This window comes from Motacilla alba, chromosome 1A (assembly GCF_015832195.1).
Source record: "Motacilla alba alba isolate MOTALB_02 chromosome 1A, Motacilla_alba_V1.0_pri, whole genome shotgun sequence".
NCBI lineage: Eukaryota > Metazoa > Chordata > Aves > Passeriformes > Motacillidae > Motacilla > Motacilla alba.
Genome location: NC_052031.1, coordinates 1,744,652 through 1,769,731, shown reverse-complemented (window position 1 = coordinate 1,769,731; position 25,080 = coordinate 1,744,652). Strand labels below are relative to the sequence as shown.

Genomic DNA, 25,080 nt, shown 5'->3' with positions numbered 1-25,080 from the left:
CTGGCTAAGGGTTGATGTGCTGAGAATTCCCATTTTGTGGGGAATTCAGGAGATTTGAACAGTTTGGGTATGTTTTGTTTGGAGAGATTGACTTTGCTGGTGCTGGAGAATAAAATGCCACCACTTTTAGACATTCCAAGGTCAGAGCTCCTGGGATGGGGCTTTTGGTGGATTGGGATTTTTAAGCATAGCTTGGGCGTCTTTTCCTGTGGAATTTGAGCTCAAAATCAGAATAAATTCACCAGATCTGCCAGCAAAGTTCAGTGACTTCTCCACCCAGTAATTTCCTCATCAAGTCCATAATTCCATGGGGAATGTGGCAGCTCTCCCAGGAAAGCACCTGGGCTTGATTTTGAGCCTTTCAGAGACAGAGGATCCAGCTCACCCAGCTGTTCCTGTGGTTAGTTAAGAGACACAGAGCTCATTTCTGCTCTCCTGTGGTCCTGCTTCAGCTCCCATCTGCTGGATCTCCTCATGGCTGGCTGGGAAGTCAGGAATGAGCTAAAAATGAGGAGCTGGGAAAGGATTCCAATGTGCCGTCATTCCGATGTCACAGGCGTTCAGGAGGTAACAAAGGAAAGGGGTTTTTACCTTCTTCTGTGCAAATATCATCAAAGTGTCATGAGAGGCAACTCCAGGTCATCAGTGCTGTGAAGAACAGGCAGTTGGGTGGAGCATTTCTCCTTGGAAAAACATTCCGTGTGGAGTTTCCAGCTCCATTTTTCTGTCCTGACAGTGGCAAAATTCATTTCTGCCAGGACAAACGAGGGGAAGTTGATGGGAGTGAACATCACACGTCCCACTGAGGGCAGTGGGGAAGAGCTGAGCTGCAGCCCAGGGGTGAAATCCATGTCCTGCATGAAAATCCATGAGGGAGAGGTTGGGCGGCTCTGGGGTTCTCTAGGAAGGGACTCAGTTTAATTGGGAATTGGGGAAATGGAGCCAGGCTGGGAGAGCTGGGAATGTTCCCCTGGAGAAGGGAAGGCTCCAGGGAGAGCTTCCAGCACATTGCAGGGCCTGCAGGGGCTCCAGGGTCGCTGCAGAGGGACTGGGGACAAGGCCTGCAGGGACAGCACACAGGGAATGGCTGCCAGTGCCAGAGGGCAGCCATGGATGGGATCTTGGCAAGGAGGAATTCCTGGCTGGGCTGGAATTGCCAGAGCAGCTGGGGCTGCCCCTGCATCCCTGCAGTGCCCCAGGCCAGGCTGGACACTGGGGCTGGAGCAGCCTGGGACACTGGCAGGTGGCCCTGCCATGGCAGGGGTGGCACTGTGTGATCCTCAAGGTCCCTTCCTGTTGAGTCTGAACTTCTTTTTGTTAGGTCAGGATTCAATGTGTATTGTTTGTTCAGACTCAGATGTTTGTTAGTTTTTATCTATATTACAGTTTCACAAAGTGTGCGTTCCACAGCACTTCACTTTAATAAACTAAAAAAATGGAGTCGTATCCCTCTCTTCACAAGGCTTTTTAAGGATAAACTGTCTAATTAAGAAATAACACCTAAATATTTTTATTTTTTAAATTAATGACTAACTACCTCTGCCCCACAGCGTGGACTTTTTTATCCAATTACACAAAACCACCCAAAGCCATGGAGAAGAAGGTGAAGAAGAAGGACCAGCCTCTGCCCCAAAACCCCCATCTTGCTTTATAGATATCACTGTATTCTAAACCCTTAAACTCTGAGTTTCCCCCCTGTGATATCACACACTTCTATCCAAACCCCACACCCACAATCCCAGTGCTGCCATTCCATTCTGGAAGCTTCTCCAGGGCCTCAGGTCACTGCAGTGTTCTCCTGGGGGTCAGAGCCTGGAGCACAGAAAGTCTGGAATTCTCAGCAGCCAGGGTTCCAGCACCTTCCCACCCAAACCATTCCATGATTCCATGAAATCTTCCTGAGGAAGCTTTTCCTTGCAGCGAAGCCCAATCTGGAGCAAAAGTTTATCTACAATTTAACAAAGAACGGGATGAAAATCCCCCTTCACCCACATCCCTTCCTTGTGCCTCCTCTCCACTCTTCCCCAGCTTTGGGATTTGACCTCTCACATTCCAGAAAAGCCATGAGTGTTTCAGCTCTGTGGGCTGAACTTGAAATTACAGAGCTGCTGATTGATTTTTGAATCCTTGCAGAGTTTGCAAACCCTCGTGGCAGCCTCCCATCTCTGTGCTTTAACAGGGTCTGATTTATTCTGCATTTACTGGGCTTGTGCAGGGCTGGCCCCAGGAAATGTTAACTTTGTGTCCCAAATGTTTATAGGATGGAAACTCTTCTGCATGGCCACAGTAATACAGCAATCAGCAGATTTTATGGTTCACGTTCTCCTTTTTTTTAAAAAAAAAAAAAAAAAACAACAAAACAAATGTACATTTTGCTCTTCATCAATATTCCAGCTCACTGGAGCAAAGCTTTCCTGGATCACACAGTGCCAGGTAAATAAGATTTATCCAAGACCTTGTTTGTGCACTCATTTGGCTGCTGCAACATCACATTTAAAGCAGGGAGAGAATTCCAGCAGATCCTGGGCTCCCATCCATGGGGTGAATTCACTCAGCACCTCTCAGGATAAATCCCATAAAAATTAAACTATCACCTGCATTGAAAAAAGAAAAAAATCCCTTGGAGTTTGGAGCATTTGGGAAGCAAAGTTGTAGTTTAACCATAGTAATGGGCAAAAAAATGACACTGGAATAATGGATTTCCCTGGAAGAAGGTTGGGAGAGGAAAGCAGGCTGTCAGATTGGAGACTGCAGAAAGAGATTTTGCTGCTAAACACGGGTTTGAATGGAGCTGATGCATTCTAAAAACTGCAGCCCTTTGTAAAACCTGGGTGTGCCAGGAAGAAAGGTGGGAAAACAATGTTATCACGCCACGTGGGATCACCACTGATCAGTGGAAGAGGGAATTTAGACTTTTCTCTTCCCTCTGTTAGCTAAAAAATATGAATTTAGTTGGTTTTACTCCTCTATTTTGTTGTTTTACTCTTTTATTTGAGTGCTGGTGCTGGTTGGCTCCCCAGGGCCCTGATGGATCCAACTCTTCCCATTCACACTCCCACGGCCTCAGGGCTGGTGTTGGCTATTTTAGAGCCACCAAAGAGCATCCAACAGCCCATTTATCCCAAAATTCCAGGCAAACTGGCTCCCTAACTCCTGCTTTTCAGGTTTCAGTGATTCCCATCTCTGACTCTGCTCATTTAGTGACAGTTCTTCCATTTTTTAGGAGAAATTTGGGCAAAATTTCCAGTTTTTATCTCCCTTTCCCATTGCCCTCCAAGGCACTGACAGCACTTGATATTTATTTGCACTTGATATTTATTAGGTATTTATTTATTAAATATCTGGGCAGGTATTTAGATTTAAGGATTTTTTTTCCCTTGGGAATGGTCCCAAATCCAGAGCTGTGGCTCAGCACTGAGCCTGAAGAGCTTTGAAAATGTTCCCTCTCTCCTGTCCTGCTTTAATTACAGCTGGGCTCTGCCTGGTGGCTTAAAAATCATCAGGGGTCAGCTAAACTCCAGCTTAAAAATGAGATCAGGCTTTATTAATTCTTCTTTAAGGCAGCCCTCATCTGGTGCCTTCCTCTGCCAAGGCATCTCAAGGAGATATTTTGTGACGGGCAATAATGAAGGAAAAATGGACAACTTTTCCAGTGCCAAGGTCTCTTCCTCCATCTGCTGTGTTTTGGTGAAGACATTTCTGAGCAGGATATTCCCATCTTTTGTCTGCTTTCCCCAGGGAATGGAGGTTCTCCCTCCCAAGGCATAGGAAGAGCTGTGATTTCTGCAAAAAAAAATTAAAATTAAAAAAAAAAAAATCGAGGGGGAAGATTGTTCCTCTAATCCAAGTACTCCTCACCAGCGAGCTAGAAAATAAAATTATGCACTTCCCATCCCTGGAAGTGTCCAAGGCCAGGTTGGATGGGGGTTGGAATAACCTGGGATAGTGGGAGGTGTCCCTGCCCATGGCAGGGGTGGCACTGGAGGGACTTTAGGGCCTCTTCCAGCTCAAACTGTTCTCTGATTCTATGCAAAGCTGAAAGTTCTGGAGGTTTGAATTTCTGCCTGTCGAGGACTCGTTAAAAATCTCTTTTATTGTCCTGAAATTGTGGTTTTAAGGAAGCCTTTAAAAGACAGCTCTGTTGTTTTACCTCCAGTGCTCTCTTCCTCCAGTCATTTTTAACCCTCTTCGCTGGGGTTCCACAGGGCAATAATCCCAAAGGAATGGCTGGAATAATACCTTCAGAATATATATGGAATTCATACATTCACACAGATATATATATGGGAATATATTTGGATTATACATATATTGGGGGTGTGTGTGTATATATATATATATATAAAAATATGTATTCCAATATATTGGGATCATATGTATACATATTATATAAATATTCCAATATATTGGGATAATATATATCTTATATATATATATAAATATATTTTTATATATATGTATTGGAATATATATTATTATATCCATAATATATATCCCACATTATATAAGGAATATATCTTATTCTATCCATATTATATATCCCACATTATACATGGAACATATATTATGATATCCAAATTATATATTCCATAGTATAGATCTCATATTATATATGGAATAGATATTATTATATCCATATTATATATTCCATATTATATATCCCACATTATATATGGAATATATATTATCATATCCATATTATATTATCCCACATTATATGTAGAATAGATATTATTATATCCATATTATATATCCACATTATATATGGAATATATCCATATTATATCCATGTTATATATTCCGTATTATATATTCTATATATAATGGATATCTTATTATGGATTATCTTATATATTATGGATTATCTTATATATTATGGATATCTTATTATATCCATATTATATATTCCATATTATATATCCCACATTATATACGGAATATATATTATTATATCCATATTATATATGGAATATATCCATATTATATCCATGTTATATAGTCCACATTATATATGGAATATATCTTACTATATCCATATCCATATTATATATGGAATATATCTTACTGTATCCATATTATATATCCCATATTATATATCCCACATTATACATGGAACATATATTATTATATCCATATTATATACTCCATATTATAGATCCCATATTATATATTGAATATATCTTATTCTATCCATATTATACATTCCATATTATAGATCCCACATTATACATGGAATATATCCTATTCTATCTATATTATATATCCCATAGTATAGATCTCATATTATATATGGAATATATATTATTATATCCATATTATACATTCCATATTATAGATCCCACATTATATATGGAATATGTATTATTATATCCATATTATATATTCCATATTATATATCCCACATTATATATGGAATATATATTATTATATCCATTCCATATTATATATCCCACATTATATACGGAATATATATTATCATATCCATATTATATTATCCCACATTATATGTAGAATAGATATTATTATATCCATATTATATATCCACATTATAAATGGAATAGATATTATTATATCCATATTATCTATCCCATATTATACACGGCCAATGTAAATTCCATACCCTGCTGGAACAACACCCGCTCGTTGTGTGGCTCCGCAGTCAGAGCAGGAATTCTGCCTGCCTGGAGCTGCCTTCCATCACCTGGAGCTGCAGCCCAGCTGGGAATAGGGAGCAAATCAAGGGCTGGTGGGCAACGTTAAAAACCCTTGGAAGACAAACCCCGCCGTGTCACCAAGCGGCGCTCTCTGTTTCATCCCCATCCCCGGCCACGGCTGAGGGACGGGAGGGCGTCAGGAGGAATTTCTTTTCATTTTTAGCAGCCCCTTTGAAAAGCTTGCTGGAGGAGTAATGAAGCATCCCCTCGGTGGTGTTGGGATCCAGGTGTGAGGGGCTGGACATTCTTCCCGGGATGAGATTCCTTGTTAGTGTGTTTTTTTTTTTTTTTAAAGGCTCCCTTGAAGTGCCTCGCCATAAAATTAAGCTTTGATCACATCCGTCTGCTGTTAACGAATCCAGATGGGGCAGAGGCACAGGGATGGTGGCTCTGGGATAATGTGTGAGCTGCCTTTCATTTTGGGGACTTTCAGAAGCTCCAGGGCTGGCCCAGCTAACGAATCCAGCTGTCCCAAATGCCTCCTCAGACAGGGTGTCCCCAGGGACACCTGCAGAGGTGGCAGCAGGGCTTTGGGAAAGGTTAAGATGGCTCAGGGAAATGGCCATTACGTATCTGGCAGTGGCTTCTTTCATATGGTAATTCCCTTTCTTCTCCTTTTTATTATTATTTTTTTTTAATCATTCAAGTAGCTTTGTGTTCCCTTTAAATCAGTAGGGTTTATTCTAAAATCCACATACCGGCAGGAGCTTTGCTGGAATTTTAATCTTGTGGAGGAAAATAAGTGGGAAGAACTCCATAAAAAACCACAATACTTTCTGTTTTAACACCCACTCGTGGGGTTTTGGGTTGTTGTTATTTTCCAAATGCTGAGTTAGGAAAAGAAATTGAAATGAGCTGGATTGAGGGCAGGTTTGATTCCTCCTCGTGTGGTTTTGTGTCCAACCCAGGAGGGGTCACAGGAGGATCCCTGGCAGGACAGATCATACTCTGGGAAGCTGCAGGAGATCAGCTAATACCATGGATCTGCTGGAAACCCCAGCCTCCTCCCACCACTGAAATCCTGGTGGAAAAGGAAAAATCTGATTATCCAGGCAAAAAGGAAAGGAATTGCTGTTGTCTTCTGTGTTGCTACGTGAGTTGGGGAGGATTTTCTTCCCTTTTTTATTCCTGAGGGATCAATGGTGACTTGAATCCCTCAGCACATTTCTCAGCCCATCCTGGGCTTGGCTTTAACCTGAAACCACATCAGGCTCTGCTCAGGTGAGACCCCACCTGAATGCTGCCCCAGCCCTGGGGACACAGCAGCAGCACCTGGAGCAAATCCAGAGCAATCCATGGAGCTGCTCCAGGGCTGGAGCCAGCCTGGGAGAGCTCACCTGGAGAGGAGAAGGCTCCAGGGAGAGCTTCCAGCACATTGCAGGGCCTGCAGGGGCTCCAGGGTCGCTGCAGAGGGACTGGGGACAAGGCCTGCAGGGACAGCACACAGGGAATGGCTGCCAGTGCCAGAGGGCAGCCATGGATGGGATCTTGGCCATGAGGAATTCCTGGCTGGGCTGGAATTGCCAGAGCAGCTGGGGCTGCCCCTGCATCCCTGCAGTGCCCCAGGCCAGGCTGGACACTGGGGCTGGAGCAGCCTGGGACACTGGCAGGTGGCCCTGCCATGGCAGGGGTGGAACGGGATGAGCTTTTTTCTCCAAGTGCAGTTGGGAGCCGAGAACGTCCCAGGAACAGCACAGGCAGTGCCTGAGCCCTCAGGGAACCCCTATCCCAAGGATTTGGGAGAGTTCCCAAAGAGGACAAGGCTGGAAGGTGCTTTTTAGCCAAGTCAGGGACAGGGAGCAGAGCAGGATCAGTTCCTGCCCCTCAGGGGTTGCTCAGGTTGCTCAGGATCAGGGATCAGGGTGGTGCTGCCGCGCTTTAATCGGGATTTCAGCAGAGAGGTGGGATTTGGGCTGGAGGCTGTGGCAGAGGTGGCCACGTGGGGGTTGATGAGGTTGTGCTGTGAGTCACCAACTTCTCCTCAGTCCTGCTGAACACAGAGGAAGGGGGGCTCTTTCCAAACCCCTGGGATCCTCCCATATAATTTGAGTCCAGAATTTCTCAAATCAACCAGGGTTCCCAAAGGCTTCAGTATCTTCCTTTACTGCAGTTCAGGAATAACCCTTCACTCCACTGAGACCATTAATAATTCAATTTATATCAACCTGGGACTTCCATGACCTCCCCTCTGCCTTGTTTGCAGCAACAAAATCAAACACAGTGGGCAAAATAAATACAAAGTGTGCCAAGTCACCTGGGGGGGCTCCAAAATCCCAGAATTCCTATGGAGCTGTTGAAGTCTTGGACATGGTTGGATATATGGGCCCTCCTGCAGGCTGGAGGAAACCAAACCTGCTCATCAGGGGTTTCAGTGTCACTCTGGGCTGTGTTTGGGGTGGCAAGGTGGGGATTGATCAAAGGTTGGGCTGGATGGTCTGGGAGGTCTCTTCCAACCTCAGAAATTCCAGGATCTGTGGGATGTGGAGCAGCACTTTGGGCTGTGTGTACCGCTAAAAATCACATTTCTGCCTTTTGAGGTTTCACCTAATAAAGAAAAGACCTGGTGAACTTCAGGAAGTGGCTCAGGAACCCCAACTTCCCGAGCTGAGAAACTCTTAAACCACTTTCCTCCTTTCCTTACCCAGTTATTTCCTTTCCCTCATTTGTTCAGCCTCGCAGGAGCCGCTGGCACAGCATCAGCTGCACGTTTGTGACAACAGTTAGCAAAGCAGGAGAGGGCTGAGATAAAGGTTCTCCAAGATAAAGAGTCTGCTGCTCACACCTGGGTTTTTGTCCCCTCCCCAGAGCACGGTGATCGTGGAGAAGACTGTGCAGGACCTGATGGACCTCATGCACGACCTGAGCGCCTACTCAGACCAGTTCCTCAACATGGTGTGTGTGAAGCTGCAGGAGTACAAGGACACCTGCACCCTGGCCTACAGGTACAGCCCAGGGGGGAACTGCTGCTCCTCGGGCTTGGCTGGTGTCTTGGTTTGAAAAGAACTGCTGAGGAAGGCAGGAGCCTCCCCAGAAGTGGAAAATGTAAACCCCCTCCCTGCAAATTATTGTAATTTTTGAAATTAAGGGGAAATCAGGCAAAGATATGGGAATAGGAATGGGAAGGTTCTTTACTGGGAAAATTAAAAATACAAATGCAACAGTACAAACAACAAACCCCTGCCAGAGTGAGAGCAGGAGCTGAGCCCTGTGGGTCAGGGTGGTGGCAGCAGTGCCATTCCATGGTGGCTCAGCCCTCCTGCAGTGCCAGCTGTGCTTCTGCTGGAGCAGGGATCCTGCACAAGGCTGGAGTTTTCCTCTGCAGCTCCAGGGCTGCTGGAGATGGGCCTGCTCTCCCTCTGGCAATGCAGGCAGCAGAAAGCTGCTCCTCTGGGAATGCAGGGGGCAAAGGCTGCTGTGCTGCTGCCAGGCTCAGATTGGATCCAGGCAGGAATGCTTGGCTCCTGCCCTGGGCAGAGCATCTCCCCATGGGATGATGGAATTTGATCAGCCCTGCAGGGACACTCAGTGGCCATGGACAGCAGAGATCTCCTGGAGGGAGGATTGGCTGTGGGAGAGATAAAGAAACTGCCCCATGGACAGAGAGAACTGTCCCACAGATAGGAACAGAGCACACACCCCCATTTCCAACCTAGCACAGCTGTTCTGCCAGCAGTGGTCAGGAGTTGCTTCTTGAATTTTCTCTGCTGGAGTGGTCGAGGGTGTTTCCTTCTAGGGATTAAAAAGCTGGAATAATGGTCAATGGAATATGGGGAATTGTGGTTTCCCAGTGGATTTATCCACAGCACAGAGTGGTTGAGGGTCTTGAGATGTGGATGGCAGTAGAGGTGGTAGAGCTTAGAAATGACTCCAGTTCTTCCCTTAGGCAGGCAGGATGAGACCTTGCAGGGCCTGCAGGGGCTCCAGGGTCGCTGCAGAGGGACTGGGGACAAGGCCTGCAGGGACAGCACACAGGGAATGGCTGCCAGTGCCAGAGGGCAGCCATGGATGGGATCTTGGCCATGAGGAATTCCTGGCTGGGCTGGAATTGCCAGAGCAGCTGGGGCTGCCCCTGCATCCCTGCAGTGCCCCAGGCCAGGCTGGACACTGGGGCTGGAGCAGCCTGGGACACTGGCAGGTGGCCCTGCCATGGCAGGGGTGGCACTGGATGGTCCCTTCAAACCCAAACCATTCCATAATTCCATTAGTAAACGTGACCTCAACTTGGCCACTGAGAGTCTAAAGTGTCCCCTTTAAAAATAAATGGCTGAATGTGCCTTTTGCTCTCTGGTAAAGCAATTCAGATTCTTCATTTGAACATTTGCAAGGATTTCAGCTTTATTTGAATTAATTCTATTGAGATTTGGGTATATTTCTTCCCTAAAATGTTGGTCAGGCATTGGAAGGAGCTGCCCAGGGGTGGAGTCCCTGTCCCTGGGGGGATTTAAAGCCCTGTGGATGTGACACCTGGGGACATGGGTGGCCTTGGCAGTGCTGGGAATGGTTGGATTCCATCCTAGAGCTCTTTCCCAAGCTAAATGATTCTCAGTGATTTTAGGAATCAGTAACCACATGAATCCACACACTGGCTTTGGTGAGAGTTTCCCAGAACAATTCTGTAAACTGACAGGGAGTCACCAAATGCTCTCTCCTTGTCCCCCTGGCATTTTGGGATGATCCATCCCTCACATTCCCCAGCCAAAGCATGGAAGATCGAGGCACCACAACCCCACTGGCCATGGATGTGTTTGGGTTTAAACCCTTCAAATACTTGATTTATCAGAGATTTCCTGGGTGAATATCAATAAATAACTTCTAAGGACAGCCCAGTTATCCATCTGTAAAACGGCCCTCCTGGACAGGGAAACCAGGATCGTGCCTCATCCCGTGGGGATGAATAATTCCATTAAAAACCACTACAAGATGCTGCAGGAATGTGGGCTGGAATAGCTGCTCTACATCATCCCCTCCATGGCTATTGAGCCTGAAAAAGCCCTTCTGCTTCCTGACCAAGAAATTACTTCCCATTGCCTGATTTTAATCAGGAAAAACTTCATCCAGCAAACAGGCTCATCATCATCATCATCATCATCATCATCATTATTATTATTGACAATAGCAATGAGCAGAGGCCAAACTTTGCCTCCACACCCCCCTAAATCAGGAACTGCTCGTGTGCTATTGTCCAAAATATTCCTTTTTTCACCCAAAACTTCCCTGCCTGGAGCCAGACAATGGATTTGATTTGTTTGGCTTGAACTTGACAGTCCTTCCTTCCTTCCTTTGCCATTCCTGGCTTTGGCACCTGCTGAGGGCTAATTAGGACAACGCTAATTTGGCCATCTCCTGATTGCAGCGAGAGGAAAAAACAGGAAACGTTCTCGTTTTGCTGCTGGCAAAGGACTGAAATAGAAACCCGAATCCATCCCCGGGAATGCAGGGGAGAGGAGCAGCTCCCGGCCTTCCCGCTCCCATCCACGGGGATGTTATGCCCTCTGCAGGGATCTGGGCTCCACACAGCCCTGCCCTCTGCTCCAGGGTTTTCCCTGGGCTGTTGGGATGGATAAATCCTGGTGTTGGCAAAGGTGGTGGAGTCGGGATTGTTTACAGCTCCTTAAAATCAGGATGAACTCCTTGGAGCTGGGAGTGGATCCCATCAAAGCTGGCGGAGCAAGGGCTGCTCTTGGGATGGCAAAGAGTGAGAAATTGGGAAGGCAGAGAGGTGTTTTGGTAGGATTTGGGAAGGCAGAGAGGTGTTTTTGTAGGATTTGTTCCTTCAGGGGGAATGTGAGCAAATGTGGGTGAAAAGCACCCAAAGGGAGGCTCCTCCAGGCAGGATTTGATCCGGAGTTCTCTGCAGGAACAGCTCAGGAAGGACGTCAGCACTGGGAAATGCACAGCTGAGATTGTTCATGTCTGAGCTCCGTTTGGCTCGTGTTTTCCAGGGATTTCAAAAGAAAAATACCAAACCTAAGGGGGCTGGATGAGATTGGACGTTCCTATAAATAGCAGCTCTCGTGTGTTAATTGATGACGAGTTTTGGAAGTTCAGCGTAGGTGAGGTGCCTCCTGCAAATCGCATTTTTGTCCAAAATTCCAATTCCAGTTTGCCACCCAAACTGTTTACAAACGTCAGCTCTGATTCCTGACTAATTGATGAGGAGCTGGGGCTGGAAATGCAAATAAAATGGGAGATGGAGCCCCCAAACCTCCTGCCGTGCTGGCAGCACTTCCCAGTCGTGTCCAACCCCCGTCTCCAGCAGATTTCCAGGAGAGCAGCTCAACTCCAGAGTTAAAAACCATTTTATGCTAAAAATCTGAGTATAAAACCATTTTTGTAGGATTTTTGGAGATGCTGAAAGGAGAAACCTGCCCAGTTCACAGCTGCTGCCCTGAACAGGAGCCCTTCTTTTTAATCCTCTGCCAGCACCCTTCTCTGATAAAATGTGCTGCCTCAAATGCAAAAATTGATCTCTTTCCATGTTTTTCTACATAAATTTGCCAATATTATTCATGTCCACGTTGAAGTTGAACGTTTTTATTTTGTTGCCCACTCTAAGCTCTGTCTTGTGTGTCTTCCCCATCTTCATCCTCACCTTGCTCATTTTGGAACCTCTCCGAAGGCTCTGAGTAAAGGGATCCCTCACCCAAATGAGTCCTTTTAGTCTTAAAAAGCGATGGGCGTCCCCAAAATGTGCTTCAGAGAGTTTAAAAAGTGATTAAATCTGATTAAATCCTCTGGAGGTGCTCAGCTCCCTCTCTGGAGGCAGCTTCTGGTGACCAATCTCCTCTGGCTGAACTCTCTCAGCTAAATTTGGGGGGAAAAAGAATGGGAAATAACCGGGCTTGGATCACTCAAAATGGTGAAGAAAAGAAACCCCTCCTGCTTTCCAGCCAGGCAAAACAAATCCAAGCCCCTCTTTTATTGAGAAAGAGCAGATTCATTCAGCCAAAATGGGGCAGCCAAGCAGGAATTTTTGATTTCCCAGGAAGTGCTTTTACCACTCCTTTTGCTGCTTCTTAGTGGCATCCTCCCCTCCTTGCCTGAATTTTGGGGTTTAAGTTGCCTTTTTGACTTTTTTGGGGGGCAGGGGTGTCCCCTCAGGCTGTGGGTGCCTGGCCCAGCTGCTTTTTAACCCTTGGCAGCACAAGCTCAGCATGGAAACATCACCTTGGCTGTGGGAAGAGGGAAAAATCATCCAAAACTCCACCTGGCACAAGGCAGAGGAGCCCAATGAGCCCCTGGGGCTTCCAGATGTTTCCTGCTGGAAAGCCACGGCCCCCAGTTGTGTCCAGGGGTATTCCCATATTATTTCCCATGAGAGAAATGATTCCTCAGAGTGCAGGATTGGTACCTGGGAAGGTGTGACACACACACCAGGATTTTGGCCACAGCATCAGAGCTGTCTCTCCCTCACCAGCAGGCTGGGAATGGGAAGGATTTTGGGAAAGACATGTCCAGGACAGCTGTTCCAGATGGATATTCCACGTTTTGTGGTGTCTGTTCCACAATAAAAGGGTTTTTTCCCATCATTTTTTCCTCCCTCTGTCCTCTGAGGAGGATGGAGCAGCTTGGTGGGTGCCTGGATCCAGCCGAGGTCAGCTCCCTATGGCAGCAGCAGGAAAATTATGGAGGAGTTTGGGATTAGGGGAGTGGAAGGAAGGGTTTTGAGCTGTACTAGAAGATGTGACCCCATCCAGGGATAATTCACTCAGAATTGGATTGAAGGTACAGAGGGGGAACCCTGGCTGAGAACCCTGGAGCTGAGCACCTCCAGGGAAAAAAATGTGGGAAAAAGGAGTAGGGAAAAGCTGGGTGTCCAGTGGAGCTCAGGGATGTTCCACCCTCTTCAGCATCCTCTTGATGAGGGGGTGGTTGGGGTAAAACCAACACCAATGAAAATCTGGAGGTGTTGGAGCCCTGGGAAAGAGTGGGGGTGGAATCCCAAGGGATCCAGGCAGTGCTGGGGCTGTTCCATGGATTACTTTGGAGCTCGCTGCTTTCAGTGGATCCATGGATCTTGTCCAGAGAGGACTCCCCTGGATCCCTGGAATGTCCAAGGCCAGGTTGGACAGGGCTGGGAGCAGCCTGGGACAGTGGGAGGTGTCCCTGTCCATGGCAGGGGTTGGATCTGGATGGGCTTTAAGGTCCCTTCCTACCCAAACCATTCCGGGATTCCATGGGCACCACCAAAAGGTGAGGAAAGCAGGAATCGTGAATTAGGCTCTTGGAAAACTCTGACCCTGGAAAAGCAAGGACAGCAGGCTGAGTTTGTCAGAGCATCCCAACATCCTCCCCAGCTCTGACTCCACAAACAACTGGGATTTTGAGGATAATAAGGATCATAAAACAGAGAGGTGGCTCTGTGGAACTCCATCAGGACCCTCCCAAAGATGCTCTGGAGTCGTGGGTGCCTGAAGGGCCACGATAAGGCTGGAAATAATTGAAGAGAGCAAACAGTGGACGTGGAGAGAGCTGAGCTGAGAGGGGAAATAACGGGGAGTAATGGGATGAAATGGAGGAAAATAAAACACGAGCTCGGTATCAGGAGTTTTTTTATCCAAGAGTTGGATTTGTTCAAGTGTGAAATAGACTCCCAAGGGAAGGAGAGTATTACTGCAGTCATTTAAATGTGCAGAGGACAAAGCCCTGGCTGATGTGTTCCCTGGAACAGTTGTCTTGCCTTGGCACAGCAATGCCCAGATATCATAAAACCCCCTTTTTCCATCTCAGATGTCAGAGCTGCTGGTGGAGCTCTTTTATCCCCCTCAGTTTTTACAGGATGAAAAATAAAAGCCCTTTTTAATTTTTTTTTCCTCCCCTGAGTGGAAAAACACCACCTCCCTCCCAGCAGCAGAAGGCCAAACGGGAATGTTGATGCTGAGGTCTTGTGTGGCTGGAAACAAAACTCAGCCTTTTGTGTGTGACAGATTGAACGTGAAACTCAAAGGGAAGGAAAATTTGTTTGTAAGCGCGTGTGACAAATTCGTTTTCACAAATCTTGCGTGGTTCCTGAGCTGAGCTTGTTTTCCTGCTGGATGGGGAAAGGGTGGGATGAGAAATGAGCTGTTCTCTTCAGGATGGATCAGAGCTGGCTCCCGTCTCGGTGCCTTTCTCGTGTTTTCCTTTGCAAAACGCAGATGCTCGGGGTGGTGTTGTTTTTATTTCTATTTATTCCCCAAACCACCACCTGAATGCTGCTGACACCTCATCTCTCCCTCAGAATTCCAGCCTGGATCTGGGAGAGTCTGGCTGGAATGGCTCTGCCAGGTCCATGTCAGGGGGTGCTGGGGTGTGGGGGGTCTCTGTTGGCTCAGGCCATTCCAGCCTGGAGCCAACCTGGGAGAGCTGGGAATGTTCCCCTGGAGAAGGGAAGGCTCCAGGGAGAGCTTCCAGCACATTGCAGGGCCTGCAGGGGCTCCAGGGTCGCTGCAGAGGGACTGGGGACAAGGCCTGCAGGGACAGCACACAGGGAATGGCTGCCAGTGCCAGAGGGCAGCCATGGATGGGATCTTGGCCATGAGGAATTCCTGCCTGGGCTGGAATTGCCAGAGCAGCTGGGGCTGCCCCTGCATCCCTGCAGTGCCCCAGGCCAGGCTGGACACTGGGGCTGGAGCAGCCTGGGACACTGGCAGGTGGCCCTGCAATGGCAGGGGTGGAATGAGAATCTTGAAGGTCCTGGATTGGCTCCTCCAAATACAGCATCCCGTTTGTCTCCTGAAATTCCCAGTCAGGAATTCAGATCAGTTTCCCTGCCAAAAACACAAAACAGGCAAATTCTTCCCCATTGGAACCCGCTGCATCCCTGACTCAGTTTCCCACAGAGGATTTAGCTGGAATCTCCATCAGGAGATGCTTTGGATGACTTGGAAAGAAGATCCTGGGCCCTTCATTCCCCTTCCTTGCTTCAACCCTGGTCCCCAGGCTGGGCCAGCTGTGGAGGGTGGTGGTGGCTTCCAGCCAGGTGTTCTGGGCTGGTCCCACCTGGCAGTGTCCCCACCATGGGCAGAGGCTGCTGAGCTCCACTGAGATTCCAGAGGGAAATGATCCGTGGAGACACCAGTGCAGGGCGACCTCCTCCAGCTGGGTGCCAAACTGAATTCCCAGGGCTGCAGAATTTAGGAAAATGGCCCTTTTTCCCTTGAAAGATATCTCAAAGTCCATCAGGAGTTGAGTTTAAGGGAATTTCCCACCCTGCCCACCCACCCGGCTGTCCCCTCCACGTGTGGAATTCCTCCCTGCATCCTCTCCTCACTGCTCAGTCCCCATGCCTGTGATGTGGAATGTAATGAACAGCCCAGAATTAAATGAAATCGGCCCTAAAAGCAGGATCTGCTCCTCCCTGAGGTGGTTGTTGCTGCTCTCCCTGCAGGAGCATCGTGCAGTCGGATGAGAAGCTGGTGATCAGCGCCTCGTGGGCCAAGGACGATGACATCAGCAGGCTCCTGAAATCCCTGCCCAACTGGAGCAACATGGCTCAGCCCAAGCAGCTGAGGCCCAAGAGAGAGGAGGAGGAGGATTTCATCAGGTAAAAGATGGTGGGAAGTTGGGAAAGGGTTTCAAGGAGAGCAGCAGCAAAAAGTAGGAACAGATTTATGGTGTTTTCACAGCTGTCGTGTCCACAGGAGAACCATGGAATCGTGTGGGAAATGGGAAAGGCTTTGGACATCATCAAATCAAACCATTCCCAGCCTTGCCAAGGCCACCACTGACCATGTCCCCAAGTGCCACACCCACGGGGCTTTAAATCCCTCCAGGGCTGGAGACTCCACTCCTGCCCTGGGGAAGAAATCTTCCCAATATCCAACCTAAGCCTTTCCTGGTGCAATTTCTGCTCCCTCTGTTGTTCTGGCAAGGCCTTTTGGAGAGTTGTCTTTGTGATCCAACTCAGGGAAGTGGCTGGGATTGTTTTGAATCCAGGCAAATCCCTGTCCTGCTGGTTGGTGCTGCTCTGATCACTCCCATGGTGACAGGAGCAGCATTTTCTGACCTAAAGGAGGGGCCAGCTGGTTGCACTGGGCAGGAATTCCCAAAATCAGTCAAAGGAATCTTGAATTTGAGCCATGACCTGGTGGAGTTTCCCCTCCATCCCAACTCCAGGAACTAACTCAGGGGAGCAAATGAAAAATTCCAATATTTCCAGCAGGAATTCTTTTGGAGACAACTCCCTGTGCCCAAACCAGGTTGTTCCGACCTCCCATGCCAGTGAAAGCCTGGAAGGAGGCAGATTCCCTTTCCCTGCACGCTGGGAATGGCTCAGCTCCTGTGAGATTCCAAAGGCTGCACATTCCCATCCCTATTCATCACTTCCTTGATTGGCACTTGGCTGTAAAACTGCAGGAGGAGGAGGAGAAGCTGTTGAAAATAACAAGTCTAATTTGCCCAGATTGTCATTTTCCTCCTTCCCTGCCTGGAAGCCCCGTGACAGGGAGGGTGCAGCCCGGAGAGGATGGGATTTGTGGGGTCACAGAAGGGTTTGCAGCTTGGGCAGGGATTTGAAACATCCCCAGGGGAGCAGGGGGAGGCTGCAGAGCCCTTGAGAGCTCTGTGCACCCCCTGAGTTGAATTCCATGGATTCAGCCCTCACCTGCCTTCACATTTATCCCTCATTTCCTCACCTGGGAAGCCCCTCCTGGCTCTCGCTGTGATTCCTGCTCCATCAGTGTGGGATAGCAAAGCTCCAGTGGGGCTCTGCTGGCTGAGTGGAAATTCCTGGCCAGGCAAAAACGGATGGCTGATGCTGACACAAGCAACATTTTCACCCTAATGTGCATTTAATTCCATTCATTCCATCCTCCTGGCCATTCGTTGAAGTATTTTGTGACTCTGGATCAGAGCAGCTCCAATGGCAAGCCTTTGGGAAAAGCCTGTTAAACCATCCACACTGAATTTCCTGGGAAGAGCTCCTGTGCTGTGGCTTTTTTTCAGCCCGGGCTTCGGGACAAAGATCTTTTCTCAGTATCTGTTTGCACAGAGCATCATCTGCTAAGCCCCAGTTCCTCCCAGTGCAGTGTGAATGCTCCCGTGGCATTCATTTAAATCAGAATAATTGCCCTGGGCCAGATTTAGCCAGTTGATGGCTTAGAAACTTCCTCCAGGATGGGTGGTGGTTGAATAGATCCCTCCTGAAAGCTTCAAAATAAAATTAATTGCTCATCCAATTTTTTGTCATCCTCTTCCCATTGAAGCAGCCTTTTCTGCTAATACAAAGGAACATGATTTCTTCACTGCTGCTGCTGCTTCTTTCTCTTGGCACTGCTGATGAATTGGGGATAATTCTGCCTGGACACTGCAGTGGAGCTAAAGGGAAGCAGGTCCTGTGGACTAGGAGAGAAGGGGAGAGCTCATTTCATGATCACCTAACCTCTGTGATGTTTAAAATTTCAATATTTGGTGTTCATGGGCCCTGATTCTTGGCTAGCAGGGCAGGACTACACATCCCTTCCTGGAAAAGAAGGTTCAAGCCTGATGAAATTTGGGGAAATGTTCTTTTTTTTTTTTTGGACGTGGAACTACTCAGCAGCATCCCTTTATGAATATTGGAAAATTAAACAAATCCTGAAAGTTCACCAGCAGTTTTTATCCTTTGGCAGCAGAAGAGATCCGGGCCCAGCTTTCCTTCCCTCCCCAGCCTTCCTGTAACTCGTTTGTTTAACTAAAAAGACTCCAAACAAAAAGAAAAAAAAAAAAATCTCTGCAAAAAATAATCCTCAGCCTGGACAGAGAATGATTTTGTTGTCTTAACCCCTCACTGTCTCCTGAGTGAGGAGATGTCAGAAGGCACCAGCAGAATTCCCCATTAATTGGGAATTATTATTATTATTCCAGTGGGCTTGGGCAGCCAGAGGGACCTGCTGGGTGTTTTAGAGGAGCTCAGAGCTTGGTGTGTCTGGTGGTTTTGGTTTGCTAATTTAAGATTTTTTCAGTTTTAACATTTTCTAACGAGTGTGGTGGGCTTTAGTGTTGGTTAATTATTAGCGTACTTCTTTCATGTTGTGAGATGGGATTAGGAGAAAGGTAAAGCAGGTTTAAAACATTTAAAAGAGTACAAAGAAAATTTTATTAAAAGTAACTAAAATTAAAAAAAAAAAAAGTAGTAAGAATCAAAAGAAACTGGATTTCCTCCCATTCCAAACCACAACAGTGAGGGGAGGCAGGGAAGCAAGCTCAGCCTCTGCTGCTGGAATTGGGTTTTGGAGCAGAAAGGGCATCCCACAGCTCATTCCCCAGGCACAGGTGCTGCTGATAAACCCCAAAGATGTTCCCAGCTCTGCCCAGGAGAGGGAAAAGAGCATGGATTCAAATTTCATTACTAATATTGTTATAGAAATTTAAAAACCAGTTATAAAAATATCAATAATAATACCATATACCACTGACTTCCATACCTTTATAGCATTCTACAACACAAAACTAACTGTGGTATTTTTGGGGTTCTGCAGACAGAGGAGGAATTGAGAATCTGACTCCATGTTCTTAGAAGGCTAATTTATTATTATATTATATTATATTATATTATATTATATTATATTATATTATATTATATTATATTATGTTGTGTTTATATTATTTTATATTGTGTTGTGTTTATATTATATTACATTACATTACATTATATTATAGTATATTATATTATGTTTATATTATATTATAGTATATTATATTATGTTTATATTATGTTTATATTATATTATATTATATTGTGTTTATATTATATAATATTATTTTATATTATATTGTGTTTATATTATATATCATATTTGTTACATTATATTACATTACATTATATTATATTATATTATATTATATTATATTATATTATATTATATTATATTATATTATATTATATTATATTATATTATATTATATTATATTATATTATATTATATTATATTATATTATATTATATTATATTATAAAGAATGCTATACTAAACCATACTAAAGAATAGAGAAAGGATACTTTAAAAAGCCTTAACAAGATAATAATGAAAAACTCCTGACTCTCTCCAGAGCCTCAACACAATTGGATGGTGATTGGTCATTAAATCAAAGCAATTCCCATGAAACCAATGGAACAATCACCTGTGGATAAACAATCTCCAACCACATTCCAAAGCAGCAAAACACAGGAGAAGCAAATCAGAAAATATTGTTTTCCTTTTCTCTAAGGCTGCTCAGCTTCCCAGGAGAAGAATCCTGGGCAAAGAGGATTTTTCCAGAAAATACGATGGTGACAACTAACCAGTATTTTATTTCTCATATCAAAACACACTCTTCACTTCCAAGATTCACAACAGAAAAGATTCTCCTGCTGTCCCTGATTCCACATTCCTCAGGGGGGTTTGCTTTCCATTCCAGGGCTGCCTTTGGCAAGGAATCCGAAGTCCTGATCGGGAATTTGGGAGACAAGCTGATCCCTCAGCAGGAGATCCTGCGGGACGTCAGCGACCTCAAAGCCTTGGCCAACCTGCACGAGAGCCTGGAGTGGCTGGCAGGACGCACCAAGGCAGCTTTCTCCAGCCTCTCAGCAGCCCAGAGTGAGTAACTCCCAGGGGAAACCTCTGCCTGGCCATTGGCACAGCAGAAATTTGGGGTTTTAGCAGCTTTTGTTCCTGCTCCCCAAGCTGGTTTGTGTCAGAGGGAAGCAGAAGGTGAAGCAGCTTTGTTTGTTTGTTCCTCTGGGGGCTGTGGGGGCACTGGGAGGGCTCCAGGAAGATCATTTCTGTCTTGGTTTGGAAAGCCAGGTGTCTGCTGAGGAAGGCAGGAGCCTGCCCTAAAATGGAAAATGTAAACTCTCTCTCCCTGAATTATTATCATTTTGGACTTAAGGGGCTCTCAGGCAAAGATATGGGAATAGGAATAACAGTTCTTTACTGGGAAAATTAAAAATACAAATGCAACAGTACAAACAACAAACCCCTGCCAGAGTGAGAGCAGGAGCCGAGCCCCTGTGGGTCAGGGTGGTGGCAGCAGTGCCATTCCATGGTGGCTCAGCCCTCCTGCAGGGCCAGCTGTGCTTCTGCTGGAGCACAAAGGTCTTTGACCTTAGAGTTTCACCTTTCTGAAGGTCAAACTCTGAGTTTCCTCCCTGTGATATCACACACTTCTATCCAAACCCCACACCCACAATCCCAGTGCTGCCATTCCATTCTGGAAGCTTCTCCAGGGCCTCAGGTCACTGCAGTGTTCTCCTGGGGGTCAGAGCCTGGAGCACAGAAAGTCTGGAATTCTCAGCAGCCAGCGTTCCAGCAGCCTTTGTCTTGGTTTGAGCTCTTCCTCCTGCCCAGCATCCCTGGAATTAAATCCTGAGTGTTTGACAAATCCTGGGCATCCCCTGCTCTCTCAGGGGGTGCAAGGGGACAGCTGGAAAAGGAAAAGCATGGAATAAAAAACCCACACAGCTCGAGGGGAGCCCGGGACTCAGGGGAATGGGTGAGGATACAGGGAATTTCTGCAGTTTGGTTTGGAAATTTGGAGCAGAATCCTGAGGGAAGGTGCCCAGGACTGAGCAGCTGAGCTGTCCTGGGAGCTGGGAGTTGAAAATCAGCTCAGACTTTTTTTTTCCTGGGAATTTCATGAGGGAAATTTGCTGGTGTTGAACAAAGTCACAGTGTTTTATGTCCATTAAATCATTCTTGACAGCAGAGCCTCTCTGGGTGACTGAAATCCTTCCTGTGGTTTCTAACTCTGCTCTAGAGCAGGACTTTAAACTCCGCCCTCAGCTTTCCATCCTCAGATCCCTTGGATCCAGAAGGATAATTAAGGTTATACAATTAAAACCCAAATTACTCCAGGTAGCTTTAATATTCCTGTAACCCAGACTTTGACTTCTCAATACCTGGGTGACAGCACTTGCTGTGTTCTAGCTTTTTTTTTGTTATTAAACAAACAACAAAATTGAACAAAACCCAGCGGGAAATGCTATCAAAGTTCAGTAGCCAAATATTTATTTAGTTACTAGGAGAGTTCTTGGGGCTGTGGATTTATGTTCTAACAGTCAGAGCTGTTAAAATAAAACATCATTTCTAATTTCAGGTCTGGTTGAAACTCAGGTTTTTTAATAAATCAATATTTTCCAGCTATTAAAGGGCACGAGCATGACTTTCAGGCCTCGGAGAGGACGTTCCACACGGGGGTGAATAAACATAAAAGCACAAAGTGTAATATTTCACTTGGCAGCGTCCTCCTGACAATAAAAATTCATCTTCCTTTGTAATAACTTCATCCTAAAATGTCTGTACACAAATGCCAGGAGTGTCTGGGACAAGGGGAAGAAGGGGCAGTGGTAGGAAATGGCAGAGGCTGTCCCGACCTCCTGCTTATAAATGAAATTTTCATCCTTTGATCGTTTCTCTTTTCTGCCCCAACAACTTGAGATTCAGTCCTGCTCCCGCTCAGGACATCACCCAAGTGTTCAGTGAGTGATCAGGACCTGAATTTTTTGTGCAATGCCAGAAATTCCCTAATCCCAACAAGCCCACGTGGAGGTGGTGGCCCTGGGGGAAGGCAGCAGTTTTTCCAGCAAAGCTTCCTTGGATGCAAGCAAATAATAAAGATATTTATAATATTTTCTATGTTTTATATATAATATTTTTATAATTTAATAATCTTATAATAAACATATTTAATAAAATTATAAATAATAAATTCCCTCAGGCACAGCTCTGAACATCCAGAAAGCACAAGGTGGAGCTGGGCAGGTCTGATTTTGGGAAACCCTATAGTGGCTTTGGGGTGAGGCTGTCAAAGGCCCCTTCCCAGAGATAAGAATTCCATAATCTTTGGCTGTGGACGTGCCACAATTATCCCTCATTTGAACCCAGCCTTGCTGCTGGAGAGTTTTATCACGCTGGGCAGTCTCTGCACTGTTCATTATTTGGTGTTTGCTGAGCTGATGGCTCTTCCATGGCTCTGCCCTTATCTGCTCCCCTTCAGAATTGGATTTTTTATTTCCCAAACCAGTCAGACATGACAAAGCCATTTCCTTCTTTCCTTGTCTTTCGAGGGAATGCAAACTCCTTTTTAACAATAACCATTTAAGGATTAAAGTTGATGGAGAAGGTGAATTTGCTGAGGAAATTGAGTCACTTTTAAAGGGGTTTTATAGGAAAATGGAAGTTGGGTTCCCCTCCTCATCTTCTGTGCTGCAGACAGAACACAACCTCATCCTTTCCCTTTGTGGAGCTTCAGCCTCCTGAGGTTCCCTGAATATTTTAGAAAAGGAATTATTATGAGCCACGAAGGAGTTGGGACAATCTTTTTTAAGATTTTGAACATTTTTAAGGCCATTGCTTGTTTGCAGGGAGGAGGATGAGAGATGAGCTGTTGGCGTCTGGAGTTGGAGCTGCCCTTTAAATTCTTGGCACCTCGTGACTTCAGATTGCTGTGATCACCAGGAAATGACTGACAGGCTTAAATTTGGAGTTTGGAATTGCTTTGGAATGGTTTGGGTGGGAAGGGACCTTAAATCCCCTCCAGTGCCACCCCTGCCATGGCAGGGCCACCTGCCAGTGTCCCAGGCTGCTCCAGCCCCAGTGTCCAGCCTGGCCTGGGGCACTGCAGGGATGCAGGGGCAGCCCCAGCTGCTCTGGCAATTCCAGCCCAGCCAGGAATTCCTCCTGGCCAAGATGCCATCCATGGCTGCCCTCTGGCACTGGCAGCCATTCCCTGTGTGCTGTCCCTGCAGGCCTTGTCCCCAGTCCCTCTGCAGCTCTCCTGGAGCCCCTGCAGGCCCTGAGCTCCTCCAGCTCAGCTAAATCAGGATTGTCTTTTGTCATAGTTGAGATGGTCACAATACAAAGCAGCACACTCCATTTCCAGAAGGCTTCAAACTGTTTTTATTCAGCATGCATGCTTTTTATACATTCTTACACAGCTCATCAGTTCACACTTTACTCATTGCTCACGAGAGACAAACAAGGTGCTCATTGGAACAGGCAGCTGCAGTTTCTCTCATTTAGCCTTCTTTGGTTTTTGGTTTCTATGTCAACGACCTGGGTAGGAAATTCTTTCAGGGGTAAACATGGATCCTCTTCTCAAACGTGGATCCTCTTCTCAAACATGGATCCCCTTCTCAAGTATGGGTTCTCTTATCAAACATGGATCCTCTTATCAAACATGGATCCTCTTATCAAACATGGATCTTCTTCTCAAACATGGATCCTCTCCCCAAACGTGGATCCTCGTGTCAAACATGGATCCTCTTATCAAACATGGATCCCCTTATCAAACATGGATCCTCTTCTCAAACATGGATCCTCTTATCAAACATGGATCCCCTTATCAAACATGGATCCTCTTATCAAACATGGATCCCCTTATCAAACATGGATCCTCTTATCAAACATGGATCCTCTTATCAAACATGGATTCTCTTATCAAACTTCTCTCTGGCTCACAGAAGTCTCTCTAAAACCTCTTCCAGTGTCTTTCTCTTCCAGAAGGTTCATTGGAATTAAACTTCTTACATGTGCACCGCGTGTCCATGGCTGTCACAGCTCCGTGGCTGCCCTTCCCTCAGCCCCTTCACATGGAGGAATCTTTATTTGCTCAGTGTGTCGTGTTCACCTTCCCTGTGTGGGCCTTGCCTGGCTCATCCTTGATGAGTAAAAGCAGCATTTTAATGCATTTCCAGTTCTAACTGGAAAAACCAGCCTGAGGAGGGACTGACCTCCTGTCCTGTCATTGGCTTCTCCCCAGAGAGAAAATCTCTTCAGGAGCACACCCTGAGGCCGTTCAGCCTCCTCACTGCTGTATTCCATGTCCACAGCAGATATTTTCCCCTCTAATTCCCCAAAGTCCAAGGGGCTGTGGAAGATGTTTTCCCTTTTCCCTCTGCAGATGGGCAGCGCTTCCCCCACAGTCCCAGTCTGGGTGAGCTACGACTTCCACCCAAAGCAGGGGAAGGAAAAAAATGAGGTTTTCTACAGCTTTTTACCAAATTCCTGCATTTCTCTGCCACTGCCTGGCTTTATTAATGATATCACTGAGCATCTGCATCTCATTTTCCAGCCACAGATCTCAAAATGCTTTTCAGAGCTTTCTGAGGGCCATTAGAGCATCGTGGGCCACTCTGTCCCAGGAGGATCATCAGCCTCTCCTTGGCTTCCCCGAGCTTGGAATGGGCTCTGATGGCTCAGAGGAGCATCCTGCCCCCCTCCAGGAACGATGGCTTGGAAATGGACAGTGGAGCCTTTCTCTGCCACACGGAGCTGGCATTTAAAGTCACTTTCAGGCCCCTCCAGAGTGGGTTTCAGCACAAATGGAAATCAGGCCCGGTGTGGAGGGGAAATTGCTGCCTTCATTTCACAGCCAGGCCACCCAGCAGTGCCGAGCTCAGGCAGGGCTTTGTGTTTGACCCCCTAATG

General features: G+C 46.4%; 1 protein-coding gene across 1 annotated transcript in view; it reads left to right on the top strand.

Annotated features, from left to right (window-relative positions):
• LOC119708270 (exocyst complex component 4) overlaps positions 1 to 25,080 on the top strand; it is a 74,828-nt gene that overhangs the window by 11,849 nt on the left and 37,899 nt on the right. Inside the window, exons 2-4 of the mRNA XM_038154445.1 lie at positions 8,520 to 8,656; positions 16,084 to 16,239; positions 20,072 to 20,250. Coding sequence (XP_038010373.1) covers positions 8,520 to 8,656; positions 16,084 to 16,239; positions 20,072 to 20,250 — 472 coding nt within the window. The remainder of the gene's footprint in view (positions 1 to 8,519; positions 8,657 to 16,083; positions 16,240 to 20,071; positions 20,251 to 25,080) is intronic.